The sequence below is a fragment of the Grammomys surdaster genome, unplaced genomic scaffold, assembly GCF_004785775.1.
Source record: "Grammomys surdaster isolate TR1022 unplaced genomic scaffold, NIH_TR_1.0 148, whole genome shotgun sequence".
Taxonomy (NCBI): Eukaryota; Metazoa; Chordata; class Mammalia; order Rodentia; family Muridae; genus Grammomys; species Grammomys surdaster.
Window position 1 is genome coordinate 1,142,231 of NW_021604606.1, and position 20,508 is coordinate 1,162,738.

The 20,508-nt window shown below is 35.9% G+C and overlaps 1 protein-coding gene and 1 pseudogene across 4 annotated transcripts in view; both read left to right on the forward strand.

Annotated features, from left to right (window-relative positions):
• The window catches only part of Dmd (dystrophin), a 1,212,244-nt gene that overhangs the window by 862,226 nt on the left and 329,510 nt on the right, over positions 1 to 20,508 (forward strand). For all 4 annotated transcript variants that reach the window (XM_028765040.1, XM_028765041.1, XM_028765042.1 and 1 more), the window contains one exon: positions 12,819 to 12,965. In XM_028765040.1, the coding sequence (XP_028620873.1) occupies positions 12,819 to 12,965 (147 nt within the window). The remainder of the gene's footprint in view (positions 1 to 12,818; positions 12,966 to 20,508) is intronic.
• Positions 354 to 1,138, forward strand: LOC114619187 (annotated as a pseudogene).

The window sequence follows — 20,508 nt, forward strand, 5'->3', positions numbered from 1 at the left end:
AGAAGAAGAAGAAGAAGAAGAAGAAGAAGAAGAAGAAGAAGAAGAAGAAGAAGAAGAAGAAGAAGAAGAAGAAGAAGAAGGAAGCAGCTTGGTGAGGTTTCAGAGCTCAGCATAAATCAAGTTCTTGTTATAATATAAATGTCAGATTTGCAGGCCCACCTCAGACTACTGAATAATAAACACTGGGTGAAACTAAGTAGACTCTGTTAACAAGCCCTCATCATGATGATGTGCTGAATTAGTTGATAACCATTTTGATAAACTGATATTTTGAGCCATGTAGAGAAATAAAGGAAAGGAATTGCATCTCTACATAGCAACAATTGTAGAAAGAAATGTTTTGGGGATTACGAATGTTTGCAAGTGTGAAAAGTTTGCTAAATGGTAAGGTTTAGTTCAGTGTTAAAGCCCAGGCCTAGCATGCACTAAGCTCTGGGTTCCATTCTTAGCCCTCAAAATAAAAGGACACAAGAGCTTGTTAAACAAAAGACCAACATTTGTGTAAAATAACTTCTTCATTTGAAGATGAATGTCCTTGTGGTTGATATTTTTAATAATATGTTTAATTTATTCATTGGAACTCATATAAACATGGGGTTTAAGAGATGCTTCAATAATTAAGAGTGCTTGCTGCTCTTCCAGGTCCAGGACATATGCCACATTTTTGGCCTCTGACGACACCTGTACACACACACACACACACACACACACACACATGCAGAGAGAACGAGAAAGAGTCAGGAAGACAGAGAGACAGAACAGATTGTGACAAGTCTAGCGCAGAGAGGAGAGCGAGCTGGAGATGCCTGATGCTTGGTTCTGAGGAGTGATTTGCAACACAATGGAGTGAGGAAGGTCTAACTGTAACTCAATGCAGTCTCATAAGACAGCTGACTGTTATGATTATTGCTATACCAGATACTGAGTTCAAAAATGGGATCACTTACACTTGAGAAGAACTACTGAACAGCACATGCCAGAGGTCGAGGTCCAGGTCAAACATAGAAGGACAGCCTCACTGAGCAACCAAGAGTGTCACTTGTACCCATGATGTTCTCAGCAACAGCAAGTGTCTGTGGTGGATTTCCAGGCAGAATTGAGACAGGCATTCTTAGCTGAGACACCAAGAGGTGGTTAAAGCAGTGTACAAACTTCAAGTCATTGGAAGTCAAGGAAAACAGGACTCATCCACTGTTTGTGAAACTTTGGTCAAGCTTACATTGTGTGTTAATAGTCTGTATCAAATCTTTATTTATAGCCCTCCCCCAAGTATTAAGGATTTTGAAAATTTAGTGTTGACAATGGCTATTGTGGAACAGCAGTAATGACTGTGGGTAAGAGTAGCAAGATGCTGCAGCATATTGACTATAGAATGAGATGTATCCTGCACCATGGAAGACTCTTCATTGGCACATTTAAGGCTTTTGACAAGCATATGAATTTGATCCTCTGTGATTGTGATGAGTTGAGTTCAGGAAGATCAAGCCAAAGAATGCAAAACAGCTAGAACGTAAATAAAAACGGGTTTTGGGTCTGGTCTTGCTACATGGGAAGAACCTGGTTTCCATGACTGTGCAGGGTCCATCTCCTAAATATTGGATTACATTCATGGATTTCCGAATACTGAACCATCCCTGCATCCCTAGGATGAAGCCTACTCGATCATGGTGAATGATCATTTTGATGTGTTCTTGGTTTCAGTTTGTGAGAATTTTATTGAGTATTTTTTCATCAGTGTTTGTAAGGGAAATTGTTTTGAAGTTCTCTTTCTTTGTTGGGTCTTTGTGTGGTTTAGGTATGAGAGTAATTGTGGCTTCTTTAGGGGTTAAGAGACTGTGGTTTATCTGATCCTGATTTAAATTTAATATCTAGTATTGTCTAGAAAATTGTCTATTTTATCCAGATTTTCCAGTTTTGTAGAGTATAGGCTTTTGTAGTAGGAACTGATGATTTTTTTAAAATTTCCTCAGTTTCTGTTGTTATGTCTCCCTCTTCAGTTCTGATTTTCTTAATTTGGATACTGTCTCTGTGCCCTCTGGTTAGTCTGGCTAAGGGTTTATCTATCTTGTTGATTTTCTCAAAGAACCAGCTCCTGGTTTTGTTGATTCTTTATTCAGTTCTTTTAGTTTCTACTTGGTTGATTTCAGCCCTGAGTTTGATTATTTCCTGCCGTATACTTCTTTTGGGTATATTTACTTTTGTTGTTGTTGTTGTTCTAGAGCTTTCAGGTGTGCTGTCAATCTGGTAGTGTATGCTCTCTCTAGGTTCTTTTTGGAGGCATGTAGAGCTATGAGGTTTCCTCTAAACACTGATTTCATTGTGTCCATAAGTTTTTGTATGATGTGCCTTCATTTTCATTAAATTCCATGGTTCCAGCTGCATATGTAGCAGAGGATGGCCTTGTTAGGCATCAGTGAGAGGAGAGGCCTTTGGTCCTGTGAAGGCTCAATCCTCCAGTGTAGGGAAATTCAATGGCAAGGAGGTAGGAGTGGGTGGGTGGGGGAACATCATCAAAGAAACAGGGGAGGGGGATGGGATAAGAGGTTTCTGGGGAACACTTGGAAAAGGAATAATAGTTGAAATGTAAATAAAGAAAATATCCAATAAAAAATTAAATAAATAAAAAGTTTTAAGAAAATAGTAGAAGAAAAAAGACAGAGAGACAGAGACATAGAGGGATACACACTAAATTAGTTGAAAATTAATTAATAAATCATTTTAAATTTTAAAAATAAAATTATATATATATATATATATTTCAATGTATATGGATCATATCTACCCTCACACTTCTTTGCAACTCTGCTGACTTACCTGCCCCAACACATCTGCCCAACATAATGTGTTTACTTTTTATACCCCATTGGATTGAATAAGTGCTGTCCATGTAAGCATGGATGTGGGGCTGTCTACTGAAGCATGAGCCACCTACTAGTGACCACACTCACCCTAAAGAAGTGATTCTTACCCTCAGTATCCCTCAATCACCAGTAGCTTCTCAGTGATTGATCCTTTTAATGGTTTATGTACTGTTACTTACTTTAAATATGTTAGTAAATTTCGTTAACTTCCACTTGCTTTATATGTCATCTCATATAATTAGAATTTCTCAGAAAGTAAATACTGGCTTTTCCCCCCTGTTTCTTTAGCAGCCTAAACATGGCCTGCTTAAATGATTTGTTTATACTCATTAGAAACCCTTTTATTTTAATTGTGCATATTTTGCAATTATCCTCTGTAAAACAGTCATGAACTACGTTTTTTATTAGTTTTAATTGTGTCATTCGAAAACTGTAGAAAGCTTAAAATGGCTTTATTTGTTTAGCTTGTTTGCTTGCTTTTTTATAACAGAGAAATAATTAGCAGTCATACTTACGACAACAGAATTAAGTTTTCAAGGAAATTAATTAAAGTAAGATTTTTCAGATTGCCTTTTTTTTAAGTTAAAACCTAGGAAACCTGGGACTGGAGATACGACTCAGTGGGTATCAGTTTGTTCTACGAGTATGAGTACCTGGGTTTGGATCCTCAATACTCATGTAAAAAAGTCGGGTATGACAATGTATGTGTGCTACTCCAGTACTGAGTAGGCAAAGACAGGAGGATCTTGGAAGCTTGCAAGACAGCCAGTCTATTGGAAAAACCAAGCTCCAGTTTCACTGAGCAATCCTGTCTCGAAAGTTAAATTAGAACCGTGAGCGATGAAGATCCCTGATGCTGATCTCTGGATTTCACATGTGCAAACACAGGTGGCTTTGTCCTCTTATACGTGTACATACACACATGCACTACAAACCCAAAATAAAAAATATCAAACTAGTTAAAGTGTTTCCTTTATCATCACTGTTGTCCTATTCCTCATTCTGAAACTACACTGTTAAATTTGGAGAAATGCCTAAGTGTTTAAGAACACTGGAAGAGCTTTCAGAGGACCTGAGTTCACTGCTTTGCACCAACATTGTCCAGTTCAAACCATCAGAGGATCCAGTGCTCTCTTCTGTCCTCCATGAGCATCAGCATACACATACAGAAAAACACAAGTACATAAAAATAGACCAATTTTGTTGGCTAGGGCTTCTCAGTGTAGCTTGTGGCTTGCAACACAGACCAGGTTAAGCTTGAACTCATAGAGCTCTCTGCCTGTACCTCCCACGTGCTGGAACTAAAGGCGTGCAGCACCACACCCAGCAGTAAACCTTTTTAAAGGTATTCTAAAAAGAAGGTTGCTATTGAATAGCAAGTATATTCAGTCTTTGTTTTAAAGACACTGAGTTTAACTTCATGGAAGTTTCCAGGACATGACAGATGAAGAAATTATAGGCTGCTACAAGAGAATCACAAGTTCATACCTGTGATCTGTAGTGAGGCGCTATATCAAATTGTAATTAACGAAAAAGTGAAATGTTTAAAAGAACATTTTCTATTTGTGTTTATATTATTTTCAATAGCATGAGAAGAAGTAAAAGATCACTTCTCATTTGTAAAAATATTGGTTCTCTGTGCAAAAACTTAAGAAGTACAGCAGTCAAATGCTATTATTCTGATGTCACAAATTTGGAATCAGGTTGACTCTGAGTAAAACAATTAAAATATAATTGTTGATAAGTACTTGGTAAATAAGAACATAAAATCTCTTTATGCTAACAAATTTTACATTTTTTTTTAATTTTTAACCTTCCCTAAGTCATCCTGATTTATGCTACATCTAGGTCATTAGTTTTGATACTGTTTCATTATTTATGTGCTTATTCAGCTTGCTTGTCAAAAGTTACCTTGCCCAAATATTAAAGTTTATAATTTTCTTGAAAAGTGAATGCAAGTGAGACAATGAAAGCACATATTTTTGCCTTCAGGCTACCACGATAAAAAACAGATACTGAGGTGGAATTCACTTGTATTTCTATTTTTTAATCCATGCTTCTTTGGCAAAATTTATTGTCAAGAAGGTCTCTTTCAGAGACAAATGTGCTCAAGACAGAGCATTGTGTTCATGTAGTCTGACCACTAACTCCTCTGTCATAGCTCCATAATGTCCTTCTGAATTTAGAAGAAACAAAGAATTCAACATTAAAGAAGATATAATTCTTCCATTTTGATGAAGCTCTGAGGCAGCCTCATAGCATTAGAAATGAGAATTAATGTGAGAAAGATTTTGGGGTGGAGAGATGGGCAGAAAAAAAATGTTCCTGAGGTAAAAAAAGAATGAGTAATTAGATACAGTGACTGCTGGAAAGTTGTCTAGCCAGATTCCTTAAATGACCTGATGTACCCCTTCCCTCATATCTCTGAATGTTTGGTGCTAAATGCTCAGAAGAGAATCCTTTCCCAAAGAACTTCCTTCAACCAAAAGGAAAAACTTTTTCCCATCTTGTTTCCTCTAAAATCATGAGGGGTAAATGAAAGTAATCCCTTTGTCTCAACATGTGTCCCACTAAGGCATGATTTATGCATCAAAGGTTCTGGAGACTAAGCTCTCCAAATGGGACTACATCTGCCCTTAGCTTTCTTGTCTTTCTTCTAGTATCTTTCACTATCCTTCCTGCCCTACAACAATGAGCATCAAAAGCTAGCTCAATTGCTTGGGAACCACACTAAGTGAGAAAAAAACCCAAGAGGAAAAAGCTAAGATGCAGGTGGTCTTTAATCCTGATGCATTTCATTAAGGCTTGCCTGCATCTCATTATCCATTTTATTGTGGTTGATCCAATAAAATTTAAGGGTATTGTTCCACACAGATATTTAAGAAATCTCCATTGGCCTGGCAAATCAGGGACCAATTTTTTACTCTCTTGGCAGTATTAGTATGATACAGTGAGCTTGAAATATGAAGCCACAAGAACAGCTCAGCTCTACCTGCCCTTAATTTCTGGGGAGCTAGATGTAGTGAGAACTTCTTTGAGCCTATGATGAGAGCAGCAGGTAAATTCCATAATAATATTTGTTTATGGACCTGATTTTTCTCTCTTCTTCTATAGCTTCCCATATCCAGTCCCAGAATCTTGGAACTTTATCTAATACTTCATGTGTTCAGGCTATTTTTTTCAGGGTCTTGTTTCACAAACATTTGTTCAGTAAGGCTTTCTTGTAGATGAACAAAATGCAGTTAGCTGCTCTTTCATTTCTTAAGTAGTACTGGTAATACAAATGTCTCTATATAGTATAAGAAACACTATACTTCTTCATTGTTTGACTCAACTCATTTTGAATTCCTGGTAAAGTCGTACAGGACCCCTACAGATGATCATGTTGAAAGCTTAGATGGAAGGTTGAATGCCTTAAGAAGAGATTTGTAGACTTTTAGTAGCACTATTTGTTCATAAGTAAAGATGTACATATATGCATAAGCTATTTACATATATAAACTAGGCATATATATACTATATATGCATGTATATCATCTATACATATATAAATAGAGAGCTTTTTGAGCATCCCAGACTCTCTTTTTCCTTCTGGATTATTTGTACAGCTCCTCCTGTTCTGGCCTCTCTTACATTATCCTGAACATCCACAACTGATGCTTCTATTTTCGTTTCATCTACAAGTCTCATCTTGATTCACGTTCCTTCTAATCCAGTTTAGATTCCAGTCTGTACTTCAGGCACATTCTGTCTAAAATTGAAATGCCCTTATCCTTAAGTATTTGTGCCACAATCATCTGACAAAACCTTAAACTCCGATCAACTGTTTTCTCCTTTCTCGAAGAGAACATTGTTGGAGAAGGGAATTAGAACAGATTGATTCTGCTAAAACATTTTGATCCTCAGCCTCAAATGGACTCTCTGTGCTATCTGGCAACATTGTTGCATTTCATAGGTCAACTTCCTCTCACAATCTCTATCACAACTAGTTCAGATGTCCCCACTTAGCCTTCATTCATCTTCAAATTCTGTGAATATTCATTACACACCATGCATTGCACACTATGCCTAGTCTGTTGCTTCCCAATTTCACAGAATAAACAAAGGCTATTGAAATAGAATTCCTGGGGCTGGGGAAAAGGCTCCGTGGGGATGAACACTTACTGTAAAAGCAAGTGAACTTGAGTTCGGATTCCCAGCACCCACACAGAAGCCAACCATTACCTCATGGGTCTGTAACCAGAGTGCTGGGGAATAGAGCCAGGCCGGTATCAGTGCCAAACATCCTTGCCAAAATACTGAGCTTCAGGTTCAATGAGGGAGCCCTCACATGTAACAGACAGACAACAATAAAAGAACTTTCCAGCATCTTCTTCTGTCCTCTTATGCTCATGTTTGTTTGTATAACACATGCACACTCACACATACACGCACATGCATACACGCGTGCGCGCGCACACACACACACACACACACACACACACACACACACACACACACCTCCCTCAGCTTACTCTTATCTTCCACAATGACTTTCTATGTCTTAGAGCAGGAAGAGCCTCTTAGCTGTCAAGTTAAAAATTGCTTCCTCAAAAATGACATTTCCTTGATAAGAGAAAATTCCTTTTCTTTCTTCATAAAAGTGGTTGAAGACTATAATTCCAAACATACTTGAAAAAATTCTAAACTACATAAAGATAAGCAAAAAAAGATGACAGGAAATTTAATTTTATAAAAGAAAAACTTGACATATCAAACTTATATATCATTTACATTAGTTCTTTTGTATTGCTAATCAGATATTTGATGAAGTGAAAACTCCTCCTGCATTTAACTAGTCATAATAAAATAACTCTTTCATGGAGAGTTTATTCCAGATGTTAAAGTTGTTCACAGAAATCTGTAGTATAATGGCTCTCAATACTTTCTCACTATTTCCAAACTAGAATAAAACCTAATGGAGTAATATATCATATTGGCCAAAGGTACTTTTTGACATTTTCAACTCACTGTTAGATCTGTTTAAATGATGTAGTGCTTGTATTCACACTTTACATAGAGTAATTAGTTCCTTTTCCTGTTGCTGTGACAAAATATCCTGACAAAATGAAACAAAAGTTTCTTCTGACTCAAGGTTCAAAGGTATGGTTCATCATCACAGACAGGTCAAGGCAGCAGGAGCTGAAGGCAGCTCCTTAACTGCCACTTTATCAACAGACCTCTCCCAATCAAAATTTCCGTATTCTACACCCTCTATTTCTCTCTCTCTCTCTCTCTCTCTCTCTCTCTCTCTCTCTCTCTCTCTCTCTCTCTCTCTCTTTCTCTCCTCCTCCCTCTTTCATTCCATCCAAATGCTGCCCCCACCTCACAGAGTTCTTCCCCATCCCATTCCTTTCTGCTCTGTGAAGGTTGGGGTGGGCATCCTCCCATCCTGGCACCTCAAGTCTTTGCAGGATTATCTAAGGAAGAGGAATTGTGTGTTTCAGGCCAACTTGGGCTACATGGCTATTTCTAGGTTAGCCATGAGAGACCCTGACTCAATAATAATAATAATAATAATAATAAATAAAAAGACTTAAAAAGCTTTTGTCAAGATGGTGAGGTGTTTCAGCTAGTAAATAGACTTACTGTCAAGCCTAATAGTAACATCAAGTATAGAAAATTATGAGTAAAATAAACTATAATAGATGTTCCCTCTTCTGATTCAATTAAGCACTGTAGTTGAGCAGTTAATGCATAAACATGGTTAAATAGAGATCACATTTAAAATATTGATTAAACTTTTTTTAAAATTTAAATAGTCACAAATATTTTCTTGTTGTGTGAAGACTCTTTGGGTTAATATCAACTAACTGGAGTCCTCTGTAAGATACACTAGTAACATAAGCTGTTTGATTTCCAGATTTGGTGTAGAAAAATTGCCTCAGAAAATATAGGAAGCATTCTGACCTCAAACTTCTAAATTCTGAAAGTTACTTTCCTAATGTTTGGCTGAAGTCTCATCTATACTTACCTAATTGACAATTATCTTTTTCTTTGTGAAGCAACTTTGCACAGGATTTAGTCTGATTTTTCAAGATATTGTAGCTTTTATTTTCTTAAAGTGAGCACTTCTTTGATTTTGGAAATCACAAAATTGGCATTTTAATGTTGATGAAAACAGGATTGCAAGCATGCATGCATATATATATATATATATATATATATATATACTTCAATGTACAAGCAACTGAAAGTTGACCTAATGAGAGTGGCCACCCATACAACAGCTAGCATAGTTTTACATACTTATAGATCACTTTATGGAATATCATCTATCATTACTAGAAGGAGGGGAAGTATAGGATACACTGCAGAATTTAGAGAAGGAGAATCGTATATTTTAGAAAGAAAAATGAAAGAGGGAAGAGTACTGGAGCTTAGTTCTTTAGGTTTTTTTCAATTCGAGAATAGTGATTCAACATTGTTCTTAGAGTTTGGGGAAAGAGAACATAAAAAATATTAAAATATTAGAATCCACATTGTAAGTGAAGGTTATGAATGTAATAAAGGAGAAAATGAACACGTCCCTACCACACAGAGAGGCATCCTGCCACCTAGCCATGTTCAGTGTGGTTCTTATTTCCCTTTAAACCCCACATGTTTATATGTGGTTATCAGAAATGCATGTAATAATCTCAAAAGATTGTTTTGTACCTAACCATCATCATCCTTGCCCAGGTTTCTACACTGACATTTCAGAAATCTGTTTTGTAACCTTTCTATTGTACAAAACCAAATAATTATGAATTATTTTTTGAGAGACATAAATATTCATATATGGATGTTAATAGCCTTCCTATCTGGGCTCTTAGTACAAATTCTTTTAACAGATATATTTCTTCATAAGGAAATGAACAAGTTTTTTACTAGCAACTACTATAAAACATTTTTAGTATAATCCCAATGCCATTACACCAATAGACTGTTTAGTAAGTGTGTATATTGTAGGAGTTTTTGTATATAGCAAATACCATAAAAATTACTCTGTTAATTTATGCAGTTTAGAAGTGTCTATCTTGTTTTTTGAGGTGGTAAATTCATCACTAATATCATGAGACATTCTCCATTCCACAGGAAATCATGTTTTAAATATATTTTTCATATTTCTTTATTATTGTCTCATACAATGCATCACAACCACAGCCTACCCCCTTCTTCCAAACTTTCTCACCTCCCCTCTCCTCCAAATCCACTGCTCCTCTATTTTCCTTAGTGACCACTTTTAAAAGCTAAAAGAGCTGGGCATGGTGGTATGCACCTTTGACCTAAGTTCTTGGGAGACAGAAGCAGGTGGATCTCTGTGAGCTAAGAATTGGTCCAGTCTGCATATCAAATTCCAAGCTATCCAGGCCTATATAGTGAGCATCTATCTCAAAAGATTGAAAATTTAAGTTTTGCTTTTTAGGATAAAGTAGAATTGCTGTGAATCTGAGGCCAGCTTGAGCTATATAGAAAGAGCTCCCAGGGACTAAACAACCAACCAAGGAGTACACATAGAGGGACCCATGGCTCCAGCTGCATATGTACCAGAGGATGGCCTTATCTGACATGAATGAGAGGGGAGGCCCTTGGTCCTGTGAAGGCTCAATGTTCCAGTGTAGGAGAATTCGATGGTGGGGACACAGAGTGGGTGGGTGGGTGGGTGGGCAAACACACTTATAGAAGCAGGGAAGGAGGAATAGGATAGGGAGTTCAGGGGTGGACAGGGAAAGGAGATAACATTTGAAATGTAAATTAAGAAAATTAAAACAAAAACTGGCTGGGCAGTGGTGGTGCACGCCTTTAATCCCAGCACTTGGGAGGCAGAGGCAGGCGGATTTCTGAGTTCTAGGCCAGCCTGGTCTACAGAGTGAGTTCCAGGACAGCCAGGGCTATACAGAGACACCCTGTCTAGAAAAAAAAAGCCTTTATGTTTAAATTATTCCTCTGTTGGTGGCCCTCACTTTGGAGATCTTTTTCATTTTTCCGGAATAAATCTACATTTTCTCTGCTAAAAATTCAACAGAGTGATTGTCCTGCTGAATTTCATCTGAGAACAATTTAAGAGTCTTATACTCTCTGTAATGCCACATGGTAGTTTTTCAGGTAATCAGGTTGATTTAAGAGGATAATGTCATCCTTCCTTTGATTGTGCAAACCATTTTTCATTTAGAATCAGAAGAAATGCAAGGGAGATGGATGAGGCTTTGATAAACAATGCTTTTATCAAAACAGTGAACACCAGACAGGGGAACAATACCTCCAAGATCAAGCAAGTCAGAGAGAGTCAAGTGATGCTGTCCTTGTGCACAGACATCACATTACATTTCATAAACTGTTCTCCTAAGTGAGGGAGTTTGTCCCTTAGATGTCACTCATTGGAACATTTGGTTACCATGCATCATGTTAAAGATCCATAAATGCCAACTCGATAGGGTAGCTATAATGCATGGTAATATCCTCTGCATAGCTACATAGAGTTCTGTTCTGTAGATCCTCATGATGCATCACATCAGAGAGTCCTGCTTTCCAGCTTCACAGGCAGCCAGAAATCCCTGTGGGAGCCTTCAGAAGCCTCTACAACAAGGACTAAAATACCATGAGAGCAGAAAGTCAACCTAGGCTGACAAAATACCTTCCTCCCTAAGTGAAATTATTTATTATGTAATGACTACACAGTATGAATGCACTCTTATGATTCAGTAGATCTTTTCATTTAAAAATAATAATCCATTTCTGCTTGATATATAGAATTTAAAATATAGCACCATTTTATTTGTTCTGTACCTTTGTCATTGTAGAATTTTTTAGCCAAGTTATGTAATGTGATAATTAAAAATATGCACTCAAAAGTAGCCAAATACAAATATGTATCACAGGTTACAACCATTTTTACCCATAGAACTTTAGCACTCAATATTTAAAATCTGCAAGTTTACTCTTTCTCAAAGATAAAATGAAAACGCTCCAAGTAACAATTTCATGGGATTGTTGTGTAAGGCAAAAATTAGTTTGTAGATGAGTAAGGCTTGTCACAGCATGATATACCAAGAAAGTGTTCAATATAATTATCTATCCCTTACTAAACACACACTGCTGAAATAAGAATAGAACATAGTATATTAGCCTAGTCAGGCTTCCATTAAAAAAGAAAATACCATAAATCAAGTGACTTATGCATAACAGAAATTTAGTTCTGTCAGTTTTGGAGATGATGAAGTCCAAGTTTAAGTGACTAGTAACTATGTCTGATAAATGTCTATTCCTCATAGATACTGCCTCTTGCTACTTCCTCACATAATCAAAGGGGTTAGCTAGATCTCTAAGGTCTCTTTTACAAAGTCTTGGCTACTTTTCTATTGCTATAACAAGATACCATGACAAAGGGAACTTATAGGAGAAATGGTTTGTTTGGAGCTTTGTTTCTGAGGGTGAGTGTATGATCATCATAGTAGCATGGCATCAGGAAGGCATGGTGCAGGAGAAATAGCTTATTGTTTACATCTTATTCACAAGCAAAAGGAGAAGGGAGTCAGAAAGGGCAAAGTGGGAATGATTGAATTGAAAACCTCAAAATCCACCCCCAGCGACACACCTTTTCCAAAAGCCCACACCTTCTAATCTTTCTCAAACAATTCCACCAAATGAGGGCCAAGCATTCAAATATATAAGCATATAGGGGCCATTCTCATCCAAACTACCCACAGGCACTAATTTTAACAGGTGCTTTTCAAACAGGAGTACCTCCTAATATCCTTGCCAGAGAGCTTATAGTTTATGCACTAATAGTATTATTTTTAGCTTTTAGAAATATAAACATGTTCAAATCAAAGAGTGAGCATGATAAAATTACACCTCAAACAGCATATGATGTCTTACAGTTCCAACATGACTATATTCTTTGCTTTATTTTTTTATATTCTAATTCATTCATAGGCACTTCGGGGAGAAATTGCACCGCTTAAGGAGAATGTCAATCATGTCAATGACCTTGCGCATCAGCTGACCACATTGGGCATTCAGCTCTCACAGTATAACCTCAGCACTCTGGAAGATCTGAATACCAGATGGAGGCTTCTGCAGGTAGGCATGCTGTGAGCAATGTCACTTCTTTTTATAGTAAACTGTCATGTACATAAAGCTTGCTTGTAAGGAACAATAAAAGTTGCTCAGTTTTCCAGGAATGATGATGAATACTTTTAAATTCAGCTCTTGCAAGTTGGATAGTCAGGTAGATCTCTGTAGATTTCTGGCCAGCTTGGGTCTACATAGTAAGTTCCAGACTAGTCAGAACTATATACTGAGATCCTGTTTCAAACGAGTGTTCATTTGATGTTCATAATGGCAAGATGCTTTCTATTTCTTGATAAGATTTTATGTTACTACACTCAATTTCAGAAATGTCCAAAAGCAAGACAGTGGTAAACCTCAATGGAGGAAGTAAATTACTAGCAGATAATTAATTCATTTGTGCTATTGCTTAGATTCTGACATTGTACCCTTTACAATTCTAATTGAAACAAGAGTCAACAGTATGGTATAAAATTGCCTTAAAAGAAAAAGTATTGTATTATAAATCTACACATAGAAGATTTTTCATAGGTTTGTAGAGTAAAACTAGGCAACAGGTATGTGTCCCAGGTATCATTTACTGGCTGTGTCACATTGGACAATTTACTGAACCAGTCTGTATTTTAATCATTCCTCTAAGATAATAGAATTCTCTACAATGTTTTTTGTTAGAATGAATAAGTTTCAAAAATAAATAAAATAATAAGTCCTTGAAACAGAATTTGCTCTACATATATCTTATATATCTTACCCTATATATCTTATCTCTTGGTGTTATTACAATTATTATTTTGATGATAATGGATGGGCTTGGGAATCTGACTAATTAGCTGTGTGTGCATGATGCCATTTCATCTCAATGGTTTCCAACACCTTCTTCTCCAACATAGTTCCTATAGTTTTGAATGAGCTGATTCACATAGTTTTTAGAATAGCTTTTGGCTTACAATAAGAACACAAAAATGGCTGTTGTAGTCGTGTATGTTCCCCCTACAGGCGACTATAAAACTGGTTTAGCCATAATTTTAAAGACTTTTTTTCCATTTCCAATTTCATAGGATATAGATTACAAACTCCTGAGACTAGGAAGAAAACTAGGTTTGAAAGTATTTGATCTCAAAGTTTTAATAATGAAAAGATGATAAACCAGATTACTCTGCCACCAGCAGTCCATTTAAGAGTGTGATTGAAAGTCTAGTTAAGAATTGCTTGATCTTTAGTAAAAACAAGTTTCAAATTTCAGACCTCTTGAGATCTCATAGAATTTAATTCTTTCCTGATGGGTAATCCTGAAATATTTGTAAGGCGGATTGTTATCTGTGACATTGACCAAAGCAAGACAATGCAGTTAAATGATTCTATGCCTCTATATGTGTTGGTTCCATGGTAGTACAGTACTGTTAGAATCTCATCAGTTTCATCCTTAAAATATTTCTTCACTTAAAGAACAAATAAATAATGAGTATCCAAAGGCCACCAGTGTTCACATTTATTCCATGCACACACTCTTGGAATACATTTTTAATTTTTTTGTAAGTGGTTGAGTGCTATATTTGTTTTTCAGAATGCAGTACAGGATTTGTAACAGCTACATGTAGATTTAAGGCTGAGGTCAAAAGATTATGAATGATAGTCATTATTGGGTAAATATGTTAACACATCCCAGCTACAATTCTGATTTTTAAAATAAAGCAATTCACTTTGTCTAATGCTACATCCAGTTCATTTCTCTGATCCTGTACCTTGATATCAAGAAGAAATACATGTGATAAAATTTAGTTTAGAACCCATGATGATGTTTCTTCTATTTGTATCATAATACAGATGTGGCTAGTTGAAATTACATTAGTTCTTCCATAACTCTAAAACTTTTACTCTGAGGTCATATAGACATAGCTTTCTGATATTAAACAATTTAATCAGTGTTTGGCTCATGCTTCTCTTGTATATAGCAAATTTCATGTTTCTATTTTTTTTACCATAACCTTAAAGATATGCTTAAAAGGTATTTGTAGCAGAAAACTGATGAGCCCAAGATTTTGGTTTGCATATAACTGAGTCAAGTCAATTACATACTTTATTTAATTTCACCATAATTCTAAAAGTTCTGCTATATTATCCTAGCCAACTGTAAATGTAAGTCATTATTTATAAAAGAAACATGATAAATAAAGAAAACCATATATATGTTAATAAAAGTTCATGGATGTAGCCTTTCTGACATTTCTAAAAAATACAGTCTCTGTTGATTACTGCCAGGGTGTGTGTGCTACTCTTGTATTCTTGGGGAATATCATGTCATGCTGGTTATTGTTGTGGTTCATAGGGGTCATAGCTGAGTAGAACTGGTCGTTTCTTCCCTTCTTTGGAAGTTTGCATGACAACTTTTGGTACCATGAAGTTATGCCATGGATTGTGGGAGAGGTAGGTGGTTTCAGGTCAGTTCCAGAACAGGTTCTCTGAGTCTTATGTCCAAAACACCTTTTGAGAACAGGGGAAATGGGAGTTTCCTCAGTTGGTTATCCAATACCAAGTCCATGGCCTTGAGATCATATACATACAAATAGCACTGTAGTGAGGAATAAGATTGTGTTTATATATTTAGGAATAGTTCTATATATGTGCATGTGTACATGTATTTGCATGGGTGTGTGTATGTATTTGTGTGTGTGTGTGTGTGTGTGTGTGTGTGTGTGTGTGTATAAAACAACAATTGTAAAAAAAGAGGACATTAATTTTGAAAGAGAGCAAGATGGAGTGGATTTGGAGGGGTTGAAGAGAGGAAAGGGTAAAATCATATAACTATATTGAAATTTCAAAAAATAAAAAATAATAACAAAATAAATCTATAGAACATATTGTAAAAAAACAATATTTATATTAAACAATTTCATTCAGTTATAAAATGAATGACTCATTTGTAATACGACTATTCTGCACTTAGAGGAATGTAGATAAAACATAAGAAGCTTGTGTCCTGCAACAAGATGACAGTGTAGATGGACAAAAGCAAGAACTTAGTCACTTGCAGGGCTATATCTGTTGACAAATAGCACATTAAAAACTAGGTTCAAATTCACATCTCTTTTCTTTCACAACAGAAAAGTTGAAAAACACAGTTGAAGTAGGAGAAAGGCAGATATAAATGTGAGAAAATAAAACAGTTCTAAATTTGGGGAAAATAATGCAAGAGAAGGGATATTGTCCCATGCCATGAGACCTTACCTTCCTGGATATCAGACTGTTCTGGGTTTAGTTACATGACAAATTCATTTTGCTTGAAAAATAAAGCTAGACTTACATTTTATCTGTATATAAGATCAGTGAAAATGCTTGAAGCATAGAAATAAAATAGACGTGACCATCAATAGCAGAGTGAGATCTAGTTATAATTTACCTGTGCATATAAACAATGAGTACAAATTTAATTATATTTCCAAATAAATGTGTAGTGCATAAATAGAAGTACATTTATAGAAGTACAAGATACCAGTTTACTTGTTTGGATTGTATGTTGGAATAAAACTTCTATTTCTTCCCTCGCAGTGTTCATTGGTAAGGATGTTACTACTTGGATTTTTCACAAGTACTGAAAGTGCTGCCTTATTATGTGCTCTCAGATATGTTCCCACAATTCTTGGAGCATTCAGATTATGTAGTATAAGCATGTATAATGATTATTCACTTTCACAAGTAAGAAAATTGAGACCTAGAATCATGGCACAGACACAATCACCTCAAGTTTAAACTGTCTCGAGTTTAAATCAGGTCTTCCGATTTGTCCAGTCATATTTCCTCTCATTAACGTCCTGTTAAACTTGGAATTAACCAAGCCATACTTTAAATCTATTTTGGAGAAGGCAACTGTAAAGTGCTTGAAGTTTGTCCAAATATGCCCTCTTTTTAAATGATTCGTGGGTACATTAACTTTGAAATCTTCCTTTAACAAACCAATGAATTAATAAGTCCAGTTCAGTGTACCTTTAAAAATGATACTTTTTTTTCAAATATAAAATGTTAAGGTAATCTATTCTTATTGCCTTTATAACTTAGCAACTACATTAAAGTCTACTGCAAGTTATTTTAATAAGTCCTCTCTTAAACTTTAACTAATCCTAATATTTAGTCAAGTACAAGTGAATATCAAAACTCAAAAGGCAAGAAAGTTTAAAAAAGAATCCTTCACAAATTTGAAGTAATACATATACATTGAGGAGAATGGCAATTTTCTTTATTCATCACGGAAAGGAGTGGTCTACTATCTTTCTGAACTCATGAATAAACTTATATGACAACAGAATGATAAAAATACACTCCAATATAAACAATATGTGCTTTATTAAACCTAAGGCATGATAGAATGTGAAAACATTTTAAATTAAATATTATGAAGGCATTTCCAGGTACAGAATTATTTCAATATGTTAAAGAACCATGTTACTAAGGATCCCCATTTTAAGAGGTTTGTACACATTCTGCTAAAATTACATACACATAGTTATTCTCCTCCTTCACATGACTGTAGTCACTTTCTGTCCCAAAATTTTAAGCACTTACATCCTGCATACCCATGTGTGCTTTTATTTTTTCTGTTCCCTACATTGAATTAGCTCTGAGTAAGCATTTACTGTATACCTCAAGATCATTGTAATAATCCTATTTTGTCCATGGACAACTGACCAACATGCCCTTTTAGACATATATCATTTTAAGATATTAATATAGATATGTGTTCTTTTAATACTCCCAAAAAAGTCCGTTGTCTCTCAGTTGCTCCATGCCATATGCATGAAGGATTACTTGCATGGCTTTAGTTTTTAAATAAGACTAAACAAACCATTTACATTTCAAAAATGAAAACCAGGATGAGGAAATAGTTCAATGGATTCCTGTTTGGATGTGATGACCTGAGTGAAGATACCTAGATCCTATATAAAACTCAGACAAGATAGCAATTATATGAAACCCTATCACTCCTAGGACATGATGGGAAGTGAAAACAAAAACACTCCCAGAAGCTTGCAGGCCAGCTAACCAGGCATACCCAATAGGGGAGTAAGGGGAGAATGAGAGACTGAGAGACAGAGACAGAGAGAGACAGAGACAGACCTTGTATAAAACAAGGTTACTGTCTGACACACAAGATTGTCTTCTGAACAATCTTGTGTTATGTTATTCATGCACCCACATGAACACCAACAAACATGTATGTATGCACACATGTTACACACACACACACACACACAAACAAATAATTTTAAAAGAATAATACCAACAGAAATATATGGTTAATTTTGGTGAAATAGATTTTCTAAGCAGGTCTGTATCTGTGTTCTTCCTTATCATCATTGAATATAGTATGTAATCCTACAAATACATGGGCATATTCTCAATGTTTCTCACACCTTTCTTTTCTATAATGATTCAATAGTAATTCCTTTGCATTGTGAAGTCCCTTCTAAGCAGGAAGCCTAGGTGAGCTGCATCATCTGTTCTTGCTGATAACATAGGCCCTATTGTTGTGGAAATAAGCAGAGTACACTAGTATATACTTCTTTGATTTCTTTCTTTAGCAACAACTAAAATTTTTTGAGATTAGAGCATTGAACTCAATCTGAAGACATTTTCTACGGAAATATATTTTTCTGTATACATGATTCTCAAAATTGAATGAGCATCATAATTACTTGGAAGACTGATTAAAACAGTTTTCCCAGTTCCTTCATTCAAAGTTTCTGATTGACTAGGACTTCAGTGGATTTTGAGATTCTGTATTTTTATTAAATTCCCAAGGGATGTTGCTGTTGTTCTTCCATGGACCATATTTTGAGAGCCGTTGTCCTACATTTAGTACATGCAGGTAGTTAACTTTAAAGTGTGAAAAATGCATACCTTTAGAATATTAGACCCCTTGAGTATTTAAACTCTAACTGGAGAAATGAAGCATAATAGCATGCAGAAACTTCAGTTCTATACAAGTTTCACTGCCATAGAACCATGAAGACAACGCGCTTAACTTCCCTTTGGGCTGGAAGATGAGGGTAAAGGGAAACTTGAAGAATGCAGGGAAGCTTTTAAAATATTTATTGCAAGCAACATGCTGAGGTGCTGTATGTATATTTCAAATTTGCTTGTCTAAAATATGTTTCTAGTGTGGTATACATGAAGTTGTTGGGACCTTGACCTTAGCAAATCTACAAATCTACATGTTACAATGTACCATACATTGTTTTTTCAAGGGCTTAGAAAAATGTAAAATTACTAAATTGTGTTTTTACTGATTATATGTTGAACTGAGAATATTTTACATGTTTAGTTAATTAAATTGTGTCATCATGAAGTATTTCCCTTATTTTTATTCTTTACTATTTTTCAAAGTTGACTATTTTTCTTGAAGATGAATGGAGTCTGCCTGTCATTTCAAATGGTACAACATAGAGTGTTGTTACATTTGACTTTTTAAATGTGATTATTAGAACATTTAATGTTACATATGCAGCATTCACACTCTTTTCATTGGACAGTACTAGTATATAAAATACTTTTCACAACTTTGTTTAAATAGATATTTTAAATGAAAAGTTTGCACTCCAGCAATCTCAATAAGCCAGGTTCAATCACCAATCCCATAACAATCAAAGACATAAGAAATGATGAAAGACAGAAGAAGATATTTTTCAGTGTGACTATATTGGGAAAAGGAACAAATATAAGGGAAATGGTGGCCCCAGGCCACCTTCTGGGTTCTGACAGGAGTTGTCACTTTAAATAGAGAACAAAAAGTCTGTTTAAGGAATGGTCCCATCCATCATTACCACTTCTCTGCTCCTAGAATATGATCTGAAAAGCCCTTATTGCAAAGTTATTTGAGAAAGTTCTTGAGGGAATAGGTTGCTTGCAAGAGATAATTACATCTGCTTCAGAATGCAGCCTCAAATTCATAAGGAAGAAGGATCTGTCTTGCTAGGTTCTGTTGTTCCAGGAATCCAAGGTGACACAATTGGAACACTTAATCATAACAGCCTACGTGGTCTTTTAAAAGAGAAATGCCCCCCCATAGGCTCAGGCATTTCAACACTTGGTTTCCAGTTGGTAGTGCTGTTGAGAGAGGTTATGGAAAGGTTTGCCCTTGCCAGAGTAACTATGCCACTGGTTTGGGGAGCCTATAGCCTTGCCCCACTTCCAGTTCACTGTCTTGGTCTTGTGTTAGCTTTTGAAGATTTGAATCTTCTTGTTACAAACACCAGCTACCATGACCTCCCCCCCCCATTATTGACTCTCCTTGGTATCATAAACACAAACTCTTCCTTCTAGAAGTTGCCTGGGCCCTGGTATTTTCTCACAACAACTGAAAAGTAACTAATAAAACCTGTCTTCCTGCTTTGAACCAACCAACGAAAAGACACAAAATAAAAGCACTGGTGCCAGTCCTTCATCCTTAATTTCTAGTCCTACGGGGGGCATCAAGGCTTTCCTGCCAAAGCATTCTCTAATTGTTTCACTACCAGAGCTCAACCCTACTTGTAGAAATGATGGGAACATTCCCCACAAAGAT